Below are 16895 nucleotides of genomic sequence, written 5' to 3'. Positions count from 1 at the left end.
CACAAACTCGTAATGCTTATCACTTTTGCCATGCCAGCAGATCAATCTGGATCAGTATTGGAGAGTGGTTCTTTCATTATTGTTGATGGTTTGTGGTTAATGCTTGGTGACTTACCGTTGAGATTTACCACTACGAGAGTCGACAGAGTCTCAGCATGACGACGACTGGGGAGTAGCTAATATGCGAGTGCAAATCGAATGGGAGAGCAGGCAAAAGCAAGCAATGCAAAAGCCGAAACTTCATCTCTTTCACAGATCTCAGCTCACGTCGTGCCCGCCGGCTATTTCCTCGACAAGATACTACTACTAGTACTGACAAAATTACTTAGGGTAAATCCTAGAAATCTGATTGATGAACAAAACTGGTCCCGCGTCCCGCAGGGCGCACGGGTGCGCGCGGCGCGCGCGCTTAGGCCGCGTCCGCCTGGCGTGGCGGCTCGACGACGTCAGGGAACGCGAACGGCCTGGCGCTGGCGAGGAAGGACGGCAAGTCGTCGCCGGGCATGCTGACGACGACCTTGGGCTCCCTGTCGAGCGGCGCCATCCCGCGCGCCGACGCCTCCTCGGCGGCGCTCCCCCGGCGCGACGACCCGGACGGCTCGCGGCGCGTGCAGACGAGCACGAGCAGCGCCACGGCGATGATCCCCATCATGAGCGTGAAGCCGATGAAGATGTACGGCGTCGGCGTCATCCAGAACGCCGGGTGCGCGCCGTGGCCGAGCGCCGCCGGAGCCCCGGCGACCCCCACCAGCGCCTCGCCTTCTCTGATCGGCCTCATGATGAACGGTGAATCACACGGATGTCGATCCCTCTCCCTCTTTCTTTCTCTTCCTCTTTCTTTGTTTCTTGCTCTCTCTGTGTGTGGGCGTGCGTGCAGAGTGGTTTCTCGCTTCTTCTGTGTGGCTGTGACGTCTGACTGAGTGGGAGAGGATGGGGGAGGCAGGCGGTATTTATAGGTGGCGCGCGGGGGAGGGGTGAGAGAGAGAGAGAGAGAGAGCGGGGAAAAGAAGCCGCTCGGCTTCTCTTTGGTTTGCTTGCCAGCTCTGCTGCTACTGCTGCAGGATGGTGGGACCTGGTTTTTGCCTTTGGATAAAATGAATTCGGTGTACTGCAATTAATTTCTGTGACTTATCTAAGGTTCCGGAAATTTCTGCAAAAATCTGTGGGTGAAATGAGAAGCGGACACTCGAGATTCGAGAACGCCCAGGTATGGCTGTACTGGTACTGGCAGAGTGGAGGAGATTCAGTGAACCTAGCCATGTGCAAATCAAACGCATGTTTTTTTGGCAAAGAAAAGAAGACAGTGCATGCTTGCTAGTTGGATTCTCATGAGAAATCGACCAAACCATATACTACTACGATGATGCGTGCCGTGTGGTGCATGTATGCACATCTTCATGCTACGGCCGATGGCAAAGAGACGAGAAAGACGGGGAAAAGGGAGAAAAGGGCGGTTGCGCGAGCACGAATCGACCGCCGGTACTGCGCGACCTGGCGTCATCGACGAATTGACGATCAGGTCGCCATGTCCCAAAGGTGCGTGCATGGTCAAGTCAGAAACACCGTCCATTCCTTTCGCACACATGCGAAATATAGAAGGCTAGAGATCGATTGAGGACGTCGTCGTCACCTTGTGGAGTAGTTGTAGTATTGTGTCCAGCTTTTGACATGACAACTGCAAATCCACTCGCGCGATGATGTGGCCGGCGAAATATAGATTACTACTAGATTACTTGGTGATGGCGCTAATGGTGGTATGGCCCAGGCAAAAGTTAAGGCTGGCGGGGTGATATATTAGCTAGCTTTTTTTTCTGACTGATGCATTATTAGCTAACTTTGTTGACAGTGTCATGATTAAGTTCGTTTAACCCTCTGCTCGAAGGCAAGTTAGGTCTTAACCATTCTGGAAGATGGAATAACCCGGAAGCACACCGCTGGTTGGATATGCGGATTCCCCTGGCCCTTCAGATTATCCAAAGGTTCACTAGACGTGATTTGCTTGATGCTTGCATCCCATTACGGCTTTACCAGGGAATGATGGGATGACACCCTCACAGGAACAGGACATAAGATTAATAATTTTCCTAATCATCATGGCATGGTTCAAGATAGAGGAGTGGTCTCCAGTGAGCAACACAAAGAGAAGAGGAGGAGCAGGTCTCTAATGATCTAGACGCTTTTATATTTCTTTACAGAGGAAATATTAGTTAAGAACAAAGTGAGTTTCACTTTTCGCAATGGATTAAGCATAGCTTACATGGCTCGGTTTCTTGTGGTGGAATCAACCCATTTGAATTCAAGTGGCTAGACTTCGTATTGATTCTCGTATATTTTCTGAATTTACCTTTAGTGTTATATATGTTTGTCGATTACAAGGGTCCAGATTGACTTTGCCAATCTGCAGATCTGTCGACTTAGTCTCTCAAAGATGCTCGCAGAGTGGTATGGGTTCTCATACATTTTCTTGATTTATTTTAGTTTTTTGACGCTATTCTTTGTGCTCCTTGATTATGAGGTGCTTGGGTGACTTCATCAATCTAAACATTTGTCGGGTTAGTCTTTCGGAGATGCTCACATAGACAGAGTGTGCGTGTCTTCGTAGAGGTGATTATGTAAGCGTGTTGTGAGCATACAATGTTCCTCAGGAAAAATTATCAACTTTGGACCATGTATTCATAAAAGGGTGACATGTTGCATTAGGTTTTAATTCTCTTACACATTGCACCTTATGTCAGCTCTCACCTAATCTCTAAATATGCGGAAATCCAATTTGGCTCCTGGGAGCACATGCTCCTGCGCGTGAAAAATAATTTTGGAATGTCAAAAAAATCCCAATAATTTTTTTACATATTTATAGTCGCATCCAAATGCTCACTGCAAAGTTTAGGCAAAAAGATTAAACATTTGGCCCGTGCAAAAGAAAAACAAATTTGAACACCAAATGTCATCCCTATTTTTTTTCATCGACGAAACACTACTGCTCCATTTCGCATGAAAATTGCCAAGCATGCTTCCGACACTAACATGAACATCCACAAAAAAAATTCATTTAAAAAAAACATTTCAACACTTTCTTTTTGTGGTATTGTTCATCTGGGAGCAAATGCTTCTGGAGCCAAAATGCCCCTCCCCTAAATATGGTGCTAGCTAGCTTTATTAACGGTTACCAACGATGTAGTATTACATTTTACGCAATAAAATCAGTGTGGATGGTGCGTGGTGCGTAGTGGTTCCCAACCATAGTTGCCGCGGCCAGAAGTTTCCTACACGCCATCGCTGTCGCCTCTCTCCCTCTCCTATCTCTTGTTCGGAGTCCTTGTCGCGGGCAAGAGGAGTGGGGACTCATATGTCTAACTTTCTGTGCTTTTTTGTTTCCCTAGCAAAGTTGACGAGGTGGCGGGCGGCGAGAACGTGTTAGAATAAGGCTCTTCGGTCTATTTCTACCTCGACGATATTCGATCCGTTGCTAACAAAGGACATGTAAGAGTTTATATCTCTAGATATGTTGTCTCTCTTTATATCTTGGTAGTTGGTGTGTCTTTCAAGCAGGGTTATTGGCTAACTATTAGTGTGACGACTACGATGTTTCTTTCTTGTTGTTTTGCAGCAAGGTTCTATTTGTCCATCCCTCCTAACTAGTGGTGATGGATTGCAAGCATGTATTATGTGGAGGCGATGTTCTAACTGATGCATGCTACTTCAGCGGCTTCTAGATTTTGTCTCATGGAGCTCGTGACCTATCGAGGCCTTCAAAATATGGTATGGCGAGGGCGTTTGCAGGTGTCTCTTTACTTTACCATTGTTTCAATGAAATTTTCAATGTCTAACGGTTGGCGTACAATTGAAGGAAGAAGAAGTCTGGTACTCCATTCCATTTTATAGTATGCATTAGTTTTTGACCCAAATTCAACATTGTAGTGGGTGCATGCAGTTTGAACAAGATGGGTTTTACAGTAGCACATGCACATGAGAATGAGACAAGCCTGTGTTGGGGAACGTAGGATTTCAAAAAAATTGCTTACGCACACGCAAGATACATCTAGTTGATGCATAGCAACGACAGGGGAGAGTGTGTACACGTACCTTCGTCAACCGAAAGCGGAAGCGTTTAGTAACGCGGTTGATGTAGTCGAACATCTTCGCGATCCAACCGACCCAAGTACCGAACTCACGCCACCTCCGCGATCTGCACACGTTCATCTCAGTGACGTCCCTCGTACTCTTGATCCAGCTGAGGCCGAGGGAGAGTTTCGTCAGCACGACGGCGTGATGATGGTGATGATGAAGTTACCAGCGTAGGGCTTCGCCTAAGCACTACAATGATATGATCGAGGTGGAAATCTTGTGGAGGGGAGCACCACAGACGGCTAAGACAACTGTCAACTTGTGTGTTCTAGGGTGCCCCGTGCCCCCCGTATATAAACGAGCAAGGGGGAGGCCAGCCGGCCCTATAGGGGCGCGCCCCAAGTAGGATTCCTACTAGGAATAGGAATCATATTCCTAGTAGGTTTCCAACAAGGAAGAGAAGAGGGGAGGAGAGGGGGAGAGGGAGAAGGAAAGGGGAGCGCCGCCGCCCCTTCCCTAGTCCAATTCGGACCCAAGTGGGAGGGGCACGCGGCCTGCCCTAGCCCCCTCTCTTTCTCCACTAAGTCCCACGAGGCCCATTAGTTCCCCCGAGGGATTCCGATAACCCTCCAGCACTCTGGTTTTATCCGAAACTTCTCCGGAACATTTCTGGTGTCCGAATATAGTCGTCCAATATATCAATCTTTATGTCCCGACCATTTCGAGACTCCTCGTCATGTCCGTGATCACATCCGGGGCTCCGAACTACCTTCGGTACATCAAAACACATAAACTCATAATACCGATCGTCATGGAACGTTAAGCGTGCGGACCCTACGGGTTCGAGAACTATGTAGACATGATCGGGACACTTCTCCGGTCAATAACCAATAGCGGAACCTGGATTCTCATATTGGCTCCTACATATTCTACGAAGATCTTTATCGGTCAAACCGCGTAACAACATACGTTGTTCCCTTTGTCATCGGTATGTTACTTGCCCGAGATTCGATCGTCGGTGTCTCAATACCTAGTTCAATCTCGTTACCGGCAAGTCTGTTTACGTGTTCCGTAATGCAACATACCACAACTAACTCATTAGTTACATTGCTTGCAAGGGTTATAGTGATGTGCATTACCGAGAGGGCCCAGAGATACCTCTCCGATACACGGAGTGACAAATCCTAATCTCGATCTATGCCGACCCAACAAACACCGTCGGAGAGACCTGTAGAGCATCTTTATAATCTCCCAGTTACGTTGTGACATTTGATAGCACACAAGGTGTTCCTCCGGTATTCGGGAGTTGCATAATCTCATAGTCTAAGGAACATGTATAAGTCATGAAGAAAGCAATAGTAATAAACTAAACGATCATATTGCTAAGCTAACGGATGGGTCTTGTCCATCACATCATTCTCTAATGATGTAATCCTGTTCATCAAATGACAACACATGTCTATGGCTAGGAAACTTAACCATCTTTGATTAACGAGCTAGTCAAGTAGAGGCATACTAGGGACACTTTGTTTGTCTATGTATTCACACATGTACTAAGTTTCCGGTTAATACAATTCTAGCATCAATAATAAACATTTATCATGATATAAGGAAATATAAATAACAACTTTATTATTGCCTTTAGGGCATATTTCCTTCAGTCTCCCACTTGCACTAGAGTCAATAATCTAGTTCACATCGTCATGTGATTTCACACCAATAGTTCACATCTTTATGTGATTAGTTCACTGATACGTCTCTAACGTATCTATAATTTTTGATTGTTCCATGCTATTATATTATCTGTTTTGGATGTTTAATGTGCTTTAATATACTCTTTTATATTTTTTTGGGACTAACGTATTAACCGAAGGCCTAATGTCAGTTGCTGTTTTTTTCCTATTTCAGTGTTTCGCAAAAAAGGAATATCAAACGGAATCCAAACGGAATGAAACCTTTGCGAGGATCTTTTTGGAACAAACACAATCCAGGAGACTTGGAGTGAAGGTCAAGGAAGCAACGAGGCGACCACGAGGTAGGGAGGCGCGCCCCCACCCTCTTGGGCCCCTCATAGCTCAACCGACCTACTTCTTTCGCCTATATATACTCTTATACCCTGAAAACATCCACGGGAGCCACGAAACCACTTTTCCACCGCCGAAACCTTATGTACCCGTGAGATGCCATCTTGGGGCCTTTTCCGGCGATCTGTCGGAGGGGGGGGGGGTCGATCACGGAGGGCTTCTACATCAACACCATAGCCTCTCCGGTGATGTGTAAGTAGTTTACCACAAACCTTTGGGTCCATAGTTATTAGCTAGATGGCTTCTTCTCTCTCTTTGGATCTCAATACAAAGTTCTTCTCGATGTTCTTGAAGATCTATTCGATGTATTTCTTCTATGGTGTGTTTCTCGAGATCCGATGAATTGTGGGTTTATGATCAAGATTATCTATGAATAATATTTGATTCTTCTCTGAATTCTTATATGCATGATTTGATATCTTTGCAAGTCTCTTCGAAATATTGGTTTAGTTTGGCCTACTAGATTGATCTTTCTTGCAATGGGAGAAGTGCTTAGCTTTGGGTTCAATCTTGCGGTGTCCTTTCCCAGTGACAGTAGGGGCAGCAATGCACGTATTGTATTGTTGCCATCGAGGATAAAAAGATTGGGTTTATATCATATTGCTTGAGTTTATCCCTCTACATCATGTCATCTAGCCTAATGCGTTACTCTGATCTTATGAACTTAATACTCTAGATGCATGCTGGATAGCGGTCGATGTGTGGAGTAATAGTAGTAGATGCAGAATCATTTCGGTCTACTTGACACGAACGTGATGCCTATGTTCATGATCATGCCTAGATATTCTCATAACTATGCCCTTTTCTATCAATTGCTCGGCAGTAATTTGTTCACCCACCGTAATATATGCTATCTTGAGAGAAGCCACTGGTGAAACCTATGGCCCCCAGGTCTACTTTACATCATATAAGTTTCCGATCTATAATTCTAGTTTACTATTTATTTTGCAATCTTTACTTTTCAATCTATACAACAAAAATATCAAAAATATTTATCTTATTATCTTTATCAGGTCTCACTTTTGCAAGTGGTCGTGAAGGGATTGACAACCCCTTTATCGTGTTGGTTGCAAGGTTCTTGATTGTTTGTGCAGGTACTAGGCGATTTGCGGGTAGTCTCCTACTGGATTGATACCTTGGTTCTCAAAAACTGAGGGAAATATTTACGCTAATTTGCTGCATCACGCTTTCCTCTTCAAGGGAAAACCAATGCATGCTCAAGAGGTAGCATTGACATCTTCATGTGACTAATACCCAAAGGGTTTACTAGAGTCAATAATCTAGTTCACATCGCTATGTGATTAACACCCAAAGAGTGATCATGTTTTGCTTGTGAGAGAAGTTTAGTCTATGGGCCTGCAACATTCAGATCCGTATGCATTTTGCAAATTTCCTCTATGTCTACAATACTCTGCATGGAGCTACTCTAGCTAATTGCTCCCGCTTTCAATATGTATCTAGATCGAGACTTAGAGTCATCTAGATTGGTGTCAAAAGCTTGCATTGACGTAACTATTTATGACGAACTCTTTTATCACCTCCATAACCGAGAAATATTTCCTTATTCTTCTAAGGATAATTTTGACCGTTGTCAAGTGATCTACTCCTGGATCAATATCGTACCCCGTTGCCAAACTCATGGCAAGGTACACAATAGGTTTGGTACAAAACATAGCATACTTTATAGAACCTATGGCTGAGACATAGGGAATGACTTTCATTCTCTTTCTATTTTCTGTTGTGGTCGTGTTTTGAGTCTTACTCAATTTTACACCTTGCAATACAGACAAGAACTCGTTCTTTGACTGTTCCATTTTGAACTACTTCAAAAATCTTGTCAAGGTATGTACTTGTTGAAAAATATTTATCAAGCGTCTTGATCTATCTCTATAGATCTTGATGCTCAATATGTAAGTAGCTTCACTGAGCTCTTCCTTTGAAAAAATCCTTTCAAACACTCCTTTATGCCTTCCAGAAAATTCTACATTATTTCCGATCAACAATATGCCATTCACATATACTTATTTCTAGAAATGCTGTAGTGCTCCCACTCACTTTCTTGTAAATACAATCTTCACAGCAAGTCTATATAAAACTATATGCTTTGATCAACTCATCAAAGTGTATATTCCAACTCCGAGATGCTTGCACCAGTCCATAGATGGATCACTGGTGCTTGCACACTTTGTTAGCACATTTAGGATTGACAAAACCTTCTTGTTGTATCATATACAAATCTTCTTTAAGATATCGATTAAGGAATGAAATTTTGACATCCATTTGCCAAATTTCATAATCATAAAATACGGCAATTGCTAACATGATTCGGACGGACTTAAGTATCGCTACGGGTGAGAAGGTCTCATCGTAGTCAACTTCTTGAACTTGTCGAAAACCTTTCGCAACAAGTCGAGCTTTGTAGACAGTAACATTACCGTCAACGTCAGTCTTCTTCTTGAAGATCCATTTATTCTCTATGGCTTGCTGATCATCGGGAAAGTCAACCAAAGTCCACACTTTATTCTCATACATGGATCCCATCTCAGATTTCATGGCCTCAAGCCATTTTGCGGAATCTGGGCTCATCATCACTTCCTCATAGTTCGTAGGTTCATCATGGTCAATAACATGACTTCCAGAACCGGATTACCGTACCACTCTCGTGCGGATCTTACTCTGGTTGACCTACGAGGTTCGGTAGTAAGTTGATCAGAAGTTTCATGGTCATCATTATTAGCTTCCTCACTTACTGGTGTAGGAATCACTGGAACTGATTTCTGTGATGAACTACTTCTCAATAAGGGAGCAGGTACAGTTACCTCATCAAGATCTACTTTCCTCCCACTCACTTCTTTCGAGAGAAACTCCTTCTCTAGAAAGGATCCATTCTTAGCAACGCATATCTTGCCTTTGGATCTGTGATAGAAGGTGTACCCAACAGTCTCTTTTGGGTATCCTATGAAGACACATGTCTCTGATTTGGTTCGAGCTTATCACGTTGAAGCTTTTTCACATAAGAATCGCAGACCCAAACTTTAAGAAACGACAACTTGGGTTTCTTGCCAAACTGCATTTCATAAGGTGTCGTCTCAACGGATTTTGATGGTGCCCTATTTAATGTGAATGCAGCCGTCTCTAAAGCATAACCCAAAAGGATAGCGGTAAATCAGTAAGAGACATCATAGATCGCACCATATCTAATAAAATGGGGTTACGACGTTCGAACACACCATTACGCTGTGGCGTTCCAGGTGGCGTGAGTTGCGAAACTATTTCGCATTGTTTCAAATGAAGACCAAACTGATAACTCAAATATTCTCCTTCACGATCAGATTGTAGAAACTTAATTTTCTTGTTACGATGATTTTTCACTTCACTCTGAAATTCTTTGAACTTTTCAAATATTTCAGACTTATGTTTCATCAAGTAGATATACCCATATCTGCTCAAATCATCTGTGAAGGTAAGAAAATAACGACACCCGCCACGAGCCTCAACACTCATTGGACCGCACATATCAGTATGTATTATTTCCAACAAGTCTGTTGTTCGCTCCATTGTTCCGAAGAACGGAGTCTTAGTCATCTTGCCCATGAGGCATGGTTCACAAGCATCAAGTGATTCATAATCAAGTGATTCCAAAAGTCCATCAACACGGAGTTTCTTCATGCGCTTTACACCAATATGACGGCAGTGTCACATATAAGTTGCACTATCATTATTAACTTTGCATCTTTTGGCTTCAATATTATGAATATGTGTATCACTACGATCAAGATTCAATAAAACATTTATATTGAGTGTATGACCATAGAAGGTTTTATTCACATAAATAGGACAACAATTATTCTTTGACTTAAATTAATAACTGTATTGCAATAGACATGATCCAATCATATTTATGCTCAAGGCAAACACCAAATAATATTTATTAATTATAGGTTCAACACTAATCCCACAGGTATAGGGAGTGTGTGATGGTGATCTTATCAACCTTGGAATCACTTCCAACTCACATCATCACCTCGCCCTTAACTAGTCTCTGTTTATTTTGCAACTCCCATTACGAGTTACTACTCTTAGCAAATGAACCAATATCAAATACTGAGGGGTTGCTATAAACACTAGTAAAGCACACATCAATAACATGTATATCAAATATAGCTTGGTTCACTTTGCCATCCTTCTTATCCGCCAAGTATCTAGGGCAGTTCCACTTCCAGTGACCATTTCCTTTGCAGTAGAAGCACTCAGTTTCAGGCTTGGGTCTAGCTTTGGGCTTCTTCATGGGAGTGGCAACTTTCTTGCCATTCTTCTTGAAGTTCCCTTTGTTTCCCTTGCCCTTTTACTTGAAACTAGTGGTCTTGTCAACCATCAACACTTGATGATTTTCTTGATTTCTACCTTCGCTAATTTCAGCATCGCGAAGAGCTCGAGAATCGTTTTCGTCATCCCTTACATATTATAGTTCATCATGAAGTTTCAGTAACTTGGCGATAGTGACTAGAGAACTCTGTCAATCACTATCTTATCTGGAAGATTAACTCCGACTTGATTCAAACGATTGTAGTACTCAGACATTCTGAGCACATGCTCACTGGTTGAGCTATTCTCCTCCATCTTGTAGGCAAAGTATTGTCAGAGGTATGATACCTCTCGACTCGGGCATGAGTCTGAAATACCAATTTCAGCTCTTGGAACATCTTATATGCTCTGTGGCGTTCAAAACGTTTTTGAATTCCCGGTTCTAAGCTGTAAAGCATGGCACCTCCGCGATCTGCACACGTTCAGCTCGGTGACGTCCCTCGTACTCTTGATCCAGCTAAGGCCGAGGGAGAGTTTCGTCAGCACGATGGCGTGATGACGTTGATGATGAAGTTACCGGCGCAGGGCTTCGCCTAAGCACTACAACGATATGACCGAGGTGGAAATCTTGTGGAGGGGGGCACCACACATGGCTAAGACAACTGTCAACTTGTGTGTTCTAGGGTGCCCCCTGCCCCCTTATATAGAGTAGCAAGGGGGAGGCAGGCCGGCCTTATAGGGGTGCGCCCCAAGTAGGATTCCTACTAGGAATAGGAATCCTATTCCTAGTAGCTTTCCAACAAGGAAGGGAGGGTGAAGGAAGGAGAGGGAGAGAGGGAGAAGGAAAGGGGGGCGCCCCCCCTTCCCTAGTCCAATTCGGACCCAAGGGGGAGGGGGCGCGCGGCCTGCCCTAGCCGCCCCTCTCTCCACTAAGGCCCATGAGGCGCATTAGTTCCCCCGGGGGGCTCCGTTAACCCTCCGACACTCTGGTTTTATCTAAAACTTCTCCGGAATATTTCCGGTGTCCGAATATAGTCATCCAATATATCAATATTTATGTCTCGACCATTTCGAGACTCCTCGTCATGTCCGTGATCACATCCGGGACTATGAACTACCTTCGGTACATCAAAACACATAAACTCATAATACCGATCGTCGTCGAACGTTAAGCGTGCGGACCCTACTGGTTCGAGAACTATGTAGACATAACCGAGACACTTCTCCGGTCAATAACCAATAGCAGAACCTGAATGCTCATATTGGCTCCTACATATTCTACGAAGATCTTTAGTGGTCAAACCGCATAACAACATACGTTGTTCCCTTTGTCATCCGTATGTTACTTGCCCGAGATTCGTTCGTCGGTATCTCAATACCTAGTTCAATCTTGTTACCGGCAAGTCTCGTTACTCGTTCCGTAATGCAACATCCCGCAACTAACTCATTAGTTACATTGCTTGCAAGGCTTATAGTGATGTGCATTACTGAGAGGGCCCAGAGATAGCTCTCCAATACACGGAGTGACAAATCACTACAGGAATCAGCTATTTTGCCATCTGCCACGGTGGACGGCAAAGGCATGAACGGTGGACGGCAAAGGCCTTTGCCATCAGCCGCGGACGGCAAAAGGCTCCGGCAAAGTAGGCTACGGTAAACAGCTACTTTGCCGTCTGCTTCCTGGCGGCTGACGGCAAAGGCCCTTTGCCGTCTGCGGCGGACGGCAAAGAGAGCGGACGACAATAATTGCGCTGTCAGTCCGTTAAGTGGCTAACGGCAGGCCTTTGCCGTCCGCCGCTGACGGCAAAATTTCTAGTGTCTTTGCCGTCCGCCGTATGATGTCATCTACACGTCACTACATGGCAGGTTCTTTGCCGTCTGCCACAGATGGCAAAGTCTTTACCGTCTGGCACTGTAGGAAAACTGACCAAATGGGTCAGCTCCCAGGAAGCACAGCTGGATGCCACGTGTCTTCTTTGCCGTCCGCGGCAGACGGCAAAGAGCCCGTTGCCGTCGGTGGCTGACGGCAAAGAGCCTGCCATGTTGGCTCTTTTATCTGTTTTTTATTAAATCCAACAATTTTCATCACAAATATATATGATATATATAGATATATTTCAAAAGGCCATTACAGAGCAAACATATAAGATATCCAACACATAACTTCATCATCCAACCATATATATTACATGCATAGTTCCATCATACATAACAAGTTCAACATAGAGGCATCCAACCATATATATTACAATAGTTTCATCCAATGATACATGCATAGTTCAACGATACAAAAGAAACAGAGAAAGGGATAAGGAGCACTCCATCTATGCAAGCTTTCGTCAAGTGAATGAAATCTGCAAAATGAAAAATAAGAAAGTTAGAACAAGAAGAGTAGAACAAGAAGAAGACTAGAACAAGAAGAGTAGAACAAGAAGAAGACTAGAACAAGAAGAGTTTGTCATTTATGAGCTAACTTACGTGAAATGGATCATATATGAGCTAACTAAGTTGAAATGGGTCGTTTATGAGCTAGCTAAGGTGAAATGGATCATTTATGAGCTAACTTAGTTGAAATGGGTCGTTTATGAGCTAATAAGGTCAAATGGATCGTTTTTGAGGTAACTAAGGTGAAATGGATCGTTTTTTAGCTAACTTAGGTGAAATGGATCATTTATGAGCTAACTTAGTTGAAATGGATCATTTTTGAGCTAACTTAGGTGAAATGGATCATTCATGAGCTAACTTAGTTGAAATGGATCTTTTTGGGCTAACTTAGGTGAAATGGATCATTTAAGAGCTAATTTAGGTGAAATGGATCATTTTTTAGCTAACTTGGTGAAATGGATCGTTTATGAGATAAATTAGTTGAAATGGATCGTTTATGAGATAACCTAGGTAAGATGGGTCATTTTGGAGTTAACCTAGGTGAAATGGGTCATTTTAAAGCTAACGTAGGTAAAATGGATCATTTAGGAGCTAATCTAGGTAAAATGGGTCATTTTTGAGCTAACTTGGATGAACTGGATCATTTATAAGCTAACCTAGGTAAAATGGGTCATTTTAGAGCTAACTTAGGTAAAATGGATCGTCTATGAGCTAACTAAGCTAATTATGCAATTTTTGACATAAGTAAGCTAAGTATAGATCGTTTTAGAGCTAACTTAGGTAAAATGGATGGTTTTGGAGGTCAGTAAGCTTATTAAGTCATTTTGGAGGAGAAGAAGCTAAGTCTAGGTCATTATGGTAAGCATTGGAGGAAATAAAGCTAAGTCTAGGTCTTTATGCATGTGTTAAGCAAAACACTAGATAAACTTACCAAGATCCAGGAGGTGTAGGAGCGGGGTGGCTCGTGTCGGTAGATGGAGAAGGATCGTGCGATGCTTGTTTGGAGTTACGCTGCACCAAAGATCATTTCCAATGTCTTGTTAGCATGATGACACACAAATGTTAAGACTAGCAAGTAATGTCCATTCAAATAAAACTCACCGTGGTCCCAGGAGCAATCACTGGCATCGGCGGAGCGGTCTGACCTGTCTTCTCGCACACAGACTGCACATTTGGTTTTGATGACTCAGTCATACTAGTTAGTAATGAGACAAACACTACATGAATGTTTTGGCTAATCTGCAGAAGAAACTTACCACAAGGAGCTCGTACATGGCCCTTGCCTGCATGTCATTCCGTGCCATCTCCTCCTCCATCATCTTTGTCGTCCTCTCCTCCAACTCCCGCTGCCTCTCCGCCGCCTCCGCCAGAAGTTTCTCCGTTCTATCTCTCTCACTCTGTATAGCAGCCTGCAACACCACTCACATGACCATTTGTAATCATTGATGGAAGCGCACACAATGTAATTAATGGAGAAAGATAACTGAGTACGTATCACTAACCTTGATGGCGAGTTGCACTGGCCGTTCACGAGGCCTTATCTCAGGAGCGGAGCTCGACTGGTGCGCCTTGATCTCCGGGAGAGTGCTAGGACAACGGATAAGTCCATCTCCAATGGCTATGGAGCCATGGGACCTCCCGCCACCAGATATCATCACCAGCTCTGGATCAATGGGACCCTGGCTCGGGTTAAAGTCCTCCCCTTTCCTCGCCTTCCCCTCATCTCTATATCTCACGAGCTTGTTGTGGGAGGAGATGTTGGTGAAGTTGTTTGCATCATTGAGGTCAGACTGAGAGAAAGCCTTGACTTTCTTGAAAGAGGCAGTGTGGGCCATGGCATACAGGTCGTACACCTCTGGCACCTTATCTGCCTTATTGTAGCGTGCCTGAAAGAGAGAAACAATGAAAATTAGTAATTAAAGGGCTCAAGCTAGCATGATGAAGGAATTGCATGAATCATGAAGCAAACCACATACCCAGTTGCGCCCAAACTGATATAAGTTGGAGCTGCCTTGATGGTGTGGCACACCTTCCATTTGGGCACGTTTGTCCTTGGCCTCGTTGTGGAGGGCTAGCCATTGTTTTGAGCACCACTCATCGACCAACACCTCCCAACAATCCATCCGATCCGCACACCATCTCGGAGGCGCCTAAGTTAGCAAATAGAAACTTGAACGCTACGGCTAAGAATTACTAAATGAAGGAACTTAAGTAGAGAAGGCCTTAAGAATTACCTTCATGTACTGCTCCTTACTCAGGAACTTATCGCGGCACGCCGGCTTGGTCTTCTTGATACCACGCAAGGCGTAGTAGTCTCGAACAGCCTGCACCCGAGCCTCGTGCCGTAAGTTCTGGAGTAGGCGCTTGCAGACGTTCTCGATAACATGTGCCGCGTCCTCCTCGTATCCCTCCTCACACCTGTAGAATGTCTGCAATCAAATGAGACAAAAATATTGATTAGTACAATTAATAACTAGCTAGTTGAAGATTTTTAAATGTGTAAAGGAGAAATTACCCAGAACTTTCTGATCACCATGTCTGCCCTCGTGTCGCACACGACACCGTCGATAATCTCATCCGGCGGGGCCGGGGCAGCCACGTAGTGCTCCCAGCTCAATCCAAGCTCTGGAAGCCGACCCTCACCAGGCAACGTGACAAACCCCGGGAAGTTTTGCCGGCAAAGAACTCTAAGGACGGAGTTGGGCCGGCGGACACTATGATGGTGGTTCCAACCCCTGCAGCATGACAAGGCCAACGCATTAGTTATTTGAAGAAACGTGAATGCAGAAGGTACAAAAATATTAAATGCACTTACGTACCTCTCCCCATCAGGGAAAATCAACCACCTCTGCTCGCGGGTCACCGGCACGGACAGGAGCCGTGTAGCACCACGCTGGTAGACGTTGCCCCCCTCCTCCCCCTCCTCATCAGTCAGCTCCCTGCCATCATCAGCATGGCCACTCGGCTCCCCGCCATGCTCACGCTGACCCGGCCAGGTACCCCATCCAGACGTGTGCTCCTCCGGGGTCTCGTGGGCCCAAGTCTTATGGGCCGAAGGCCCGTCGCCCCGAGGCTCGTGGGCCGAAGACTCGTGGACCGGAGGCTCATGGACCGGAGTCCGTGCAGCCTCCTCCTCAGACGAGTCCACCCTAGCAGTCACGTGATCGGGTGAAACAGCTGGGGGTGGCGGCGAGGAAGGCGCCCTAGCAGTCACCGTACGTCCTCTCCCGCGACCACGTGCTCCAGCTCCTCTCTTCTTCTTACCTCGTCCCCTGCTGGGCACCGCGGTCGACGAAGAAGGGCCCGGCGGTGTCGCCATACTGTCCAGCAACGCTCGGCAGAGAGGTGAGTGTGGAATGGAAGACCTCGCACCACGCACCGACGAAGAAGGGGCCCCGGCGCGCTCCTGACCAGCGCCCACCATCTTTCAACACCTGCCATGACAAAGAATAAACGAAATTAGTACAACATAAAAAAAGTACCAACATGAATAATAATATGTATATCACTTAAGTGTATCATCATCAAGTACAACATAAAAAAATTGAATACCTGGCACTACTAATAATCTCGATCAGTATCATCAATAAATGCATAATCATCATCATCACTATAATCAATGATGGGCTCATAGGGTTCATTGGCATCAACATGTGCAAGGCCACCTTGACGTAATCGGTCAAGCATTGACAGGTCATCCGCAGCAGTAACCTCTTCTTGTTCCGGCTCTTCTTGTTCCTCCTCTGGGGTGATGTCGGATTCATTGTCGCTGTCTACTTCAATGTTTTGGGGTGAAGTATAGCGGTTCTTGAAACTCTTTTTGGAAAGACGTGTCTCTTGGAAGAATTCTCCTTCATATGTGTCTGCGTTAATGTGAGGTTCATAATCCTCTTCCTTTGGGGGAGAAAGTCTAGCACGTGGCGGCACTTCATAAACGACATCCCAACCTTTCAGATTTGGATTAGTTTGGCAGGCCCACGGTAGATAGAATACTTGGGTCGCCTGTTGAGCCATAATATAGACATCAGGAACATCTAAATGAGTGCTTTGGTTGAT

The 16895-nt window shown here is 44.9% G+C and overlaps 1 protein-coding gene across 1 annotated transcript; it reads right to left on the bottom strand.

The window, feature by feature from the left end:
- Positions 1–227: 227 nt before the first annotated feature.
- LOC125522959 (protein GLUTAMINE DUMPER 6-like) lies at positions 228–912 on the bottom strand. Its single transcript, XM_048688000.1, has one exon. The coding sequence runs from the start codon at positions 776–778 to the stop codon at positions 410–412; it is 369 nt and encodes a 122-aa protein (XP_048543957.1). The 5' UTR covers positions 779–912; the 3' UTR covers positions 228–409.
- Between the last annotated feature and the right edge of the window lie 15983 nt (positions 913–16895).

The sequence above is a fragment of the Triticum urartu genome, chromosome 7, assembly GCF_003073215.2.
Source record: "Triticum urartu cultivar G1812 chromosome 7, Tu2.1, whole genome shotgun sequence".
NCBI lineage: Eukaryota > Viridiplantae > Streptophyta > Magnoliopsida > Poales > Poaceae > Triticum > Triticum urartu.
Note: the sequence above shows the minus strand (reverse complement) of the source record. Positions and strands in the feature narration are given on the sequence as shown.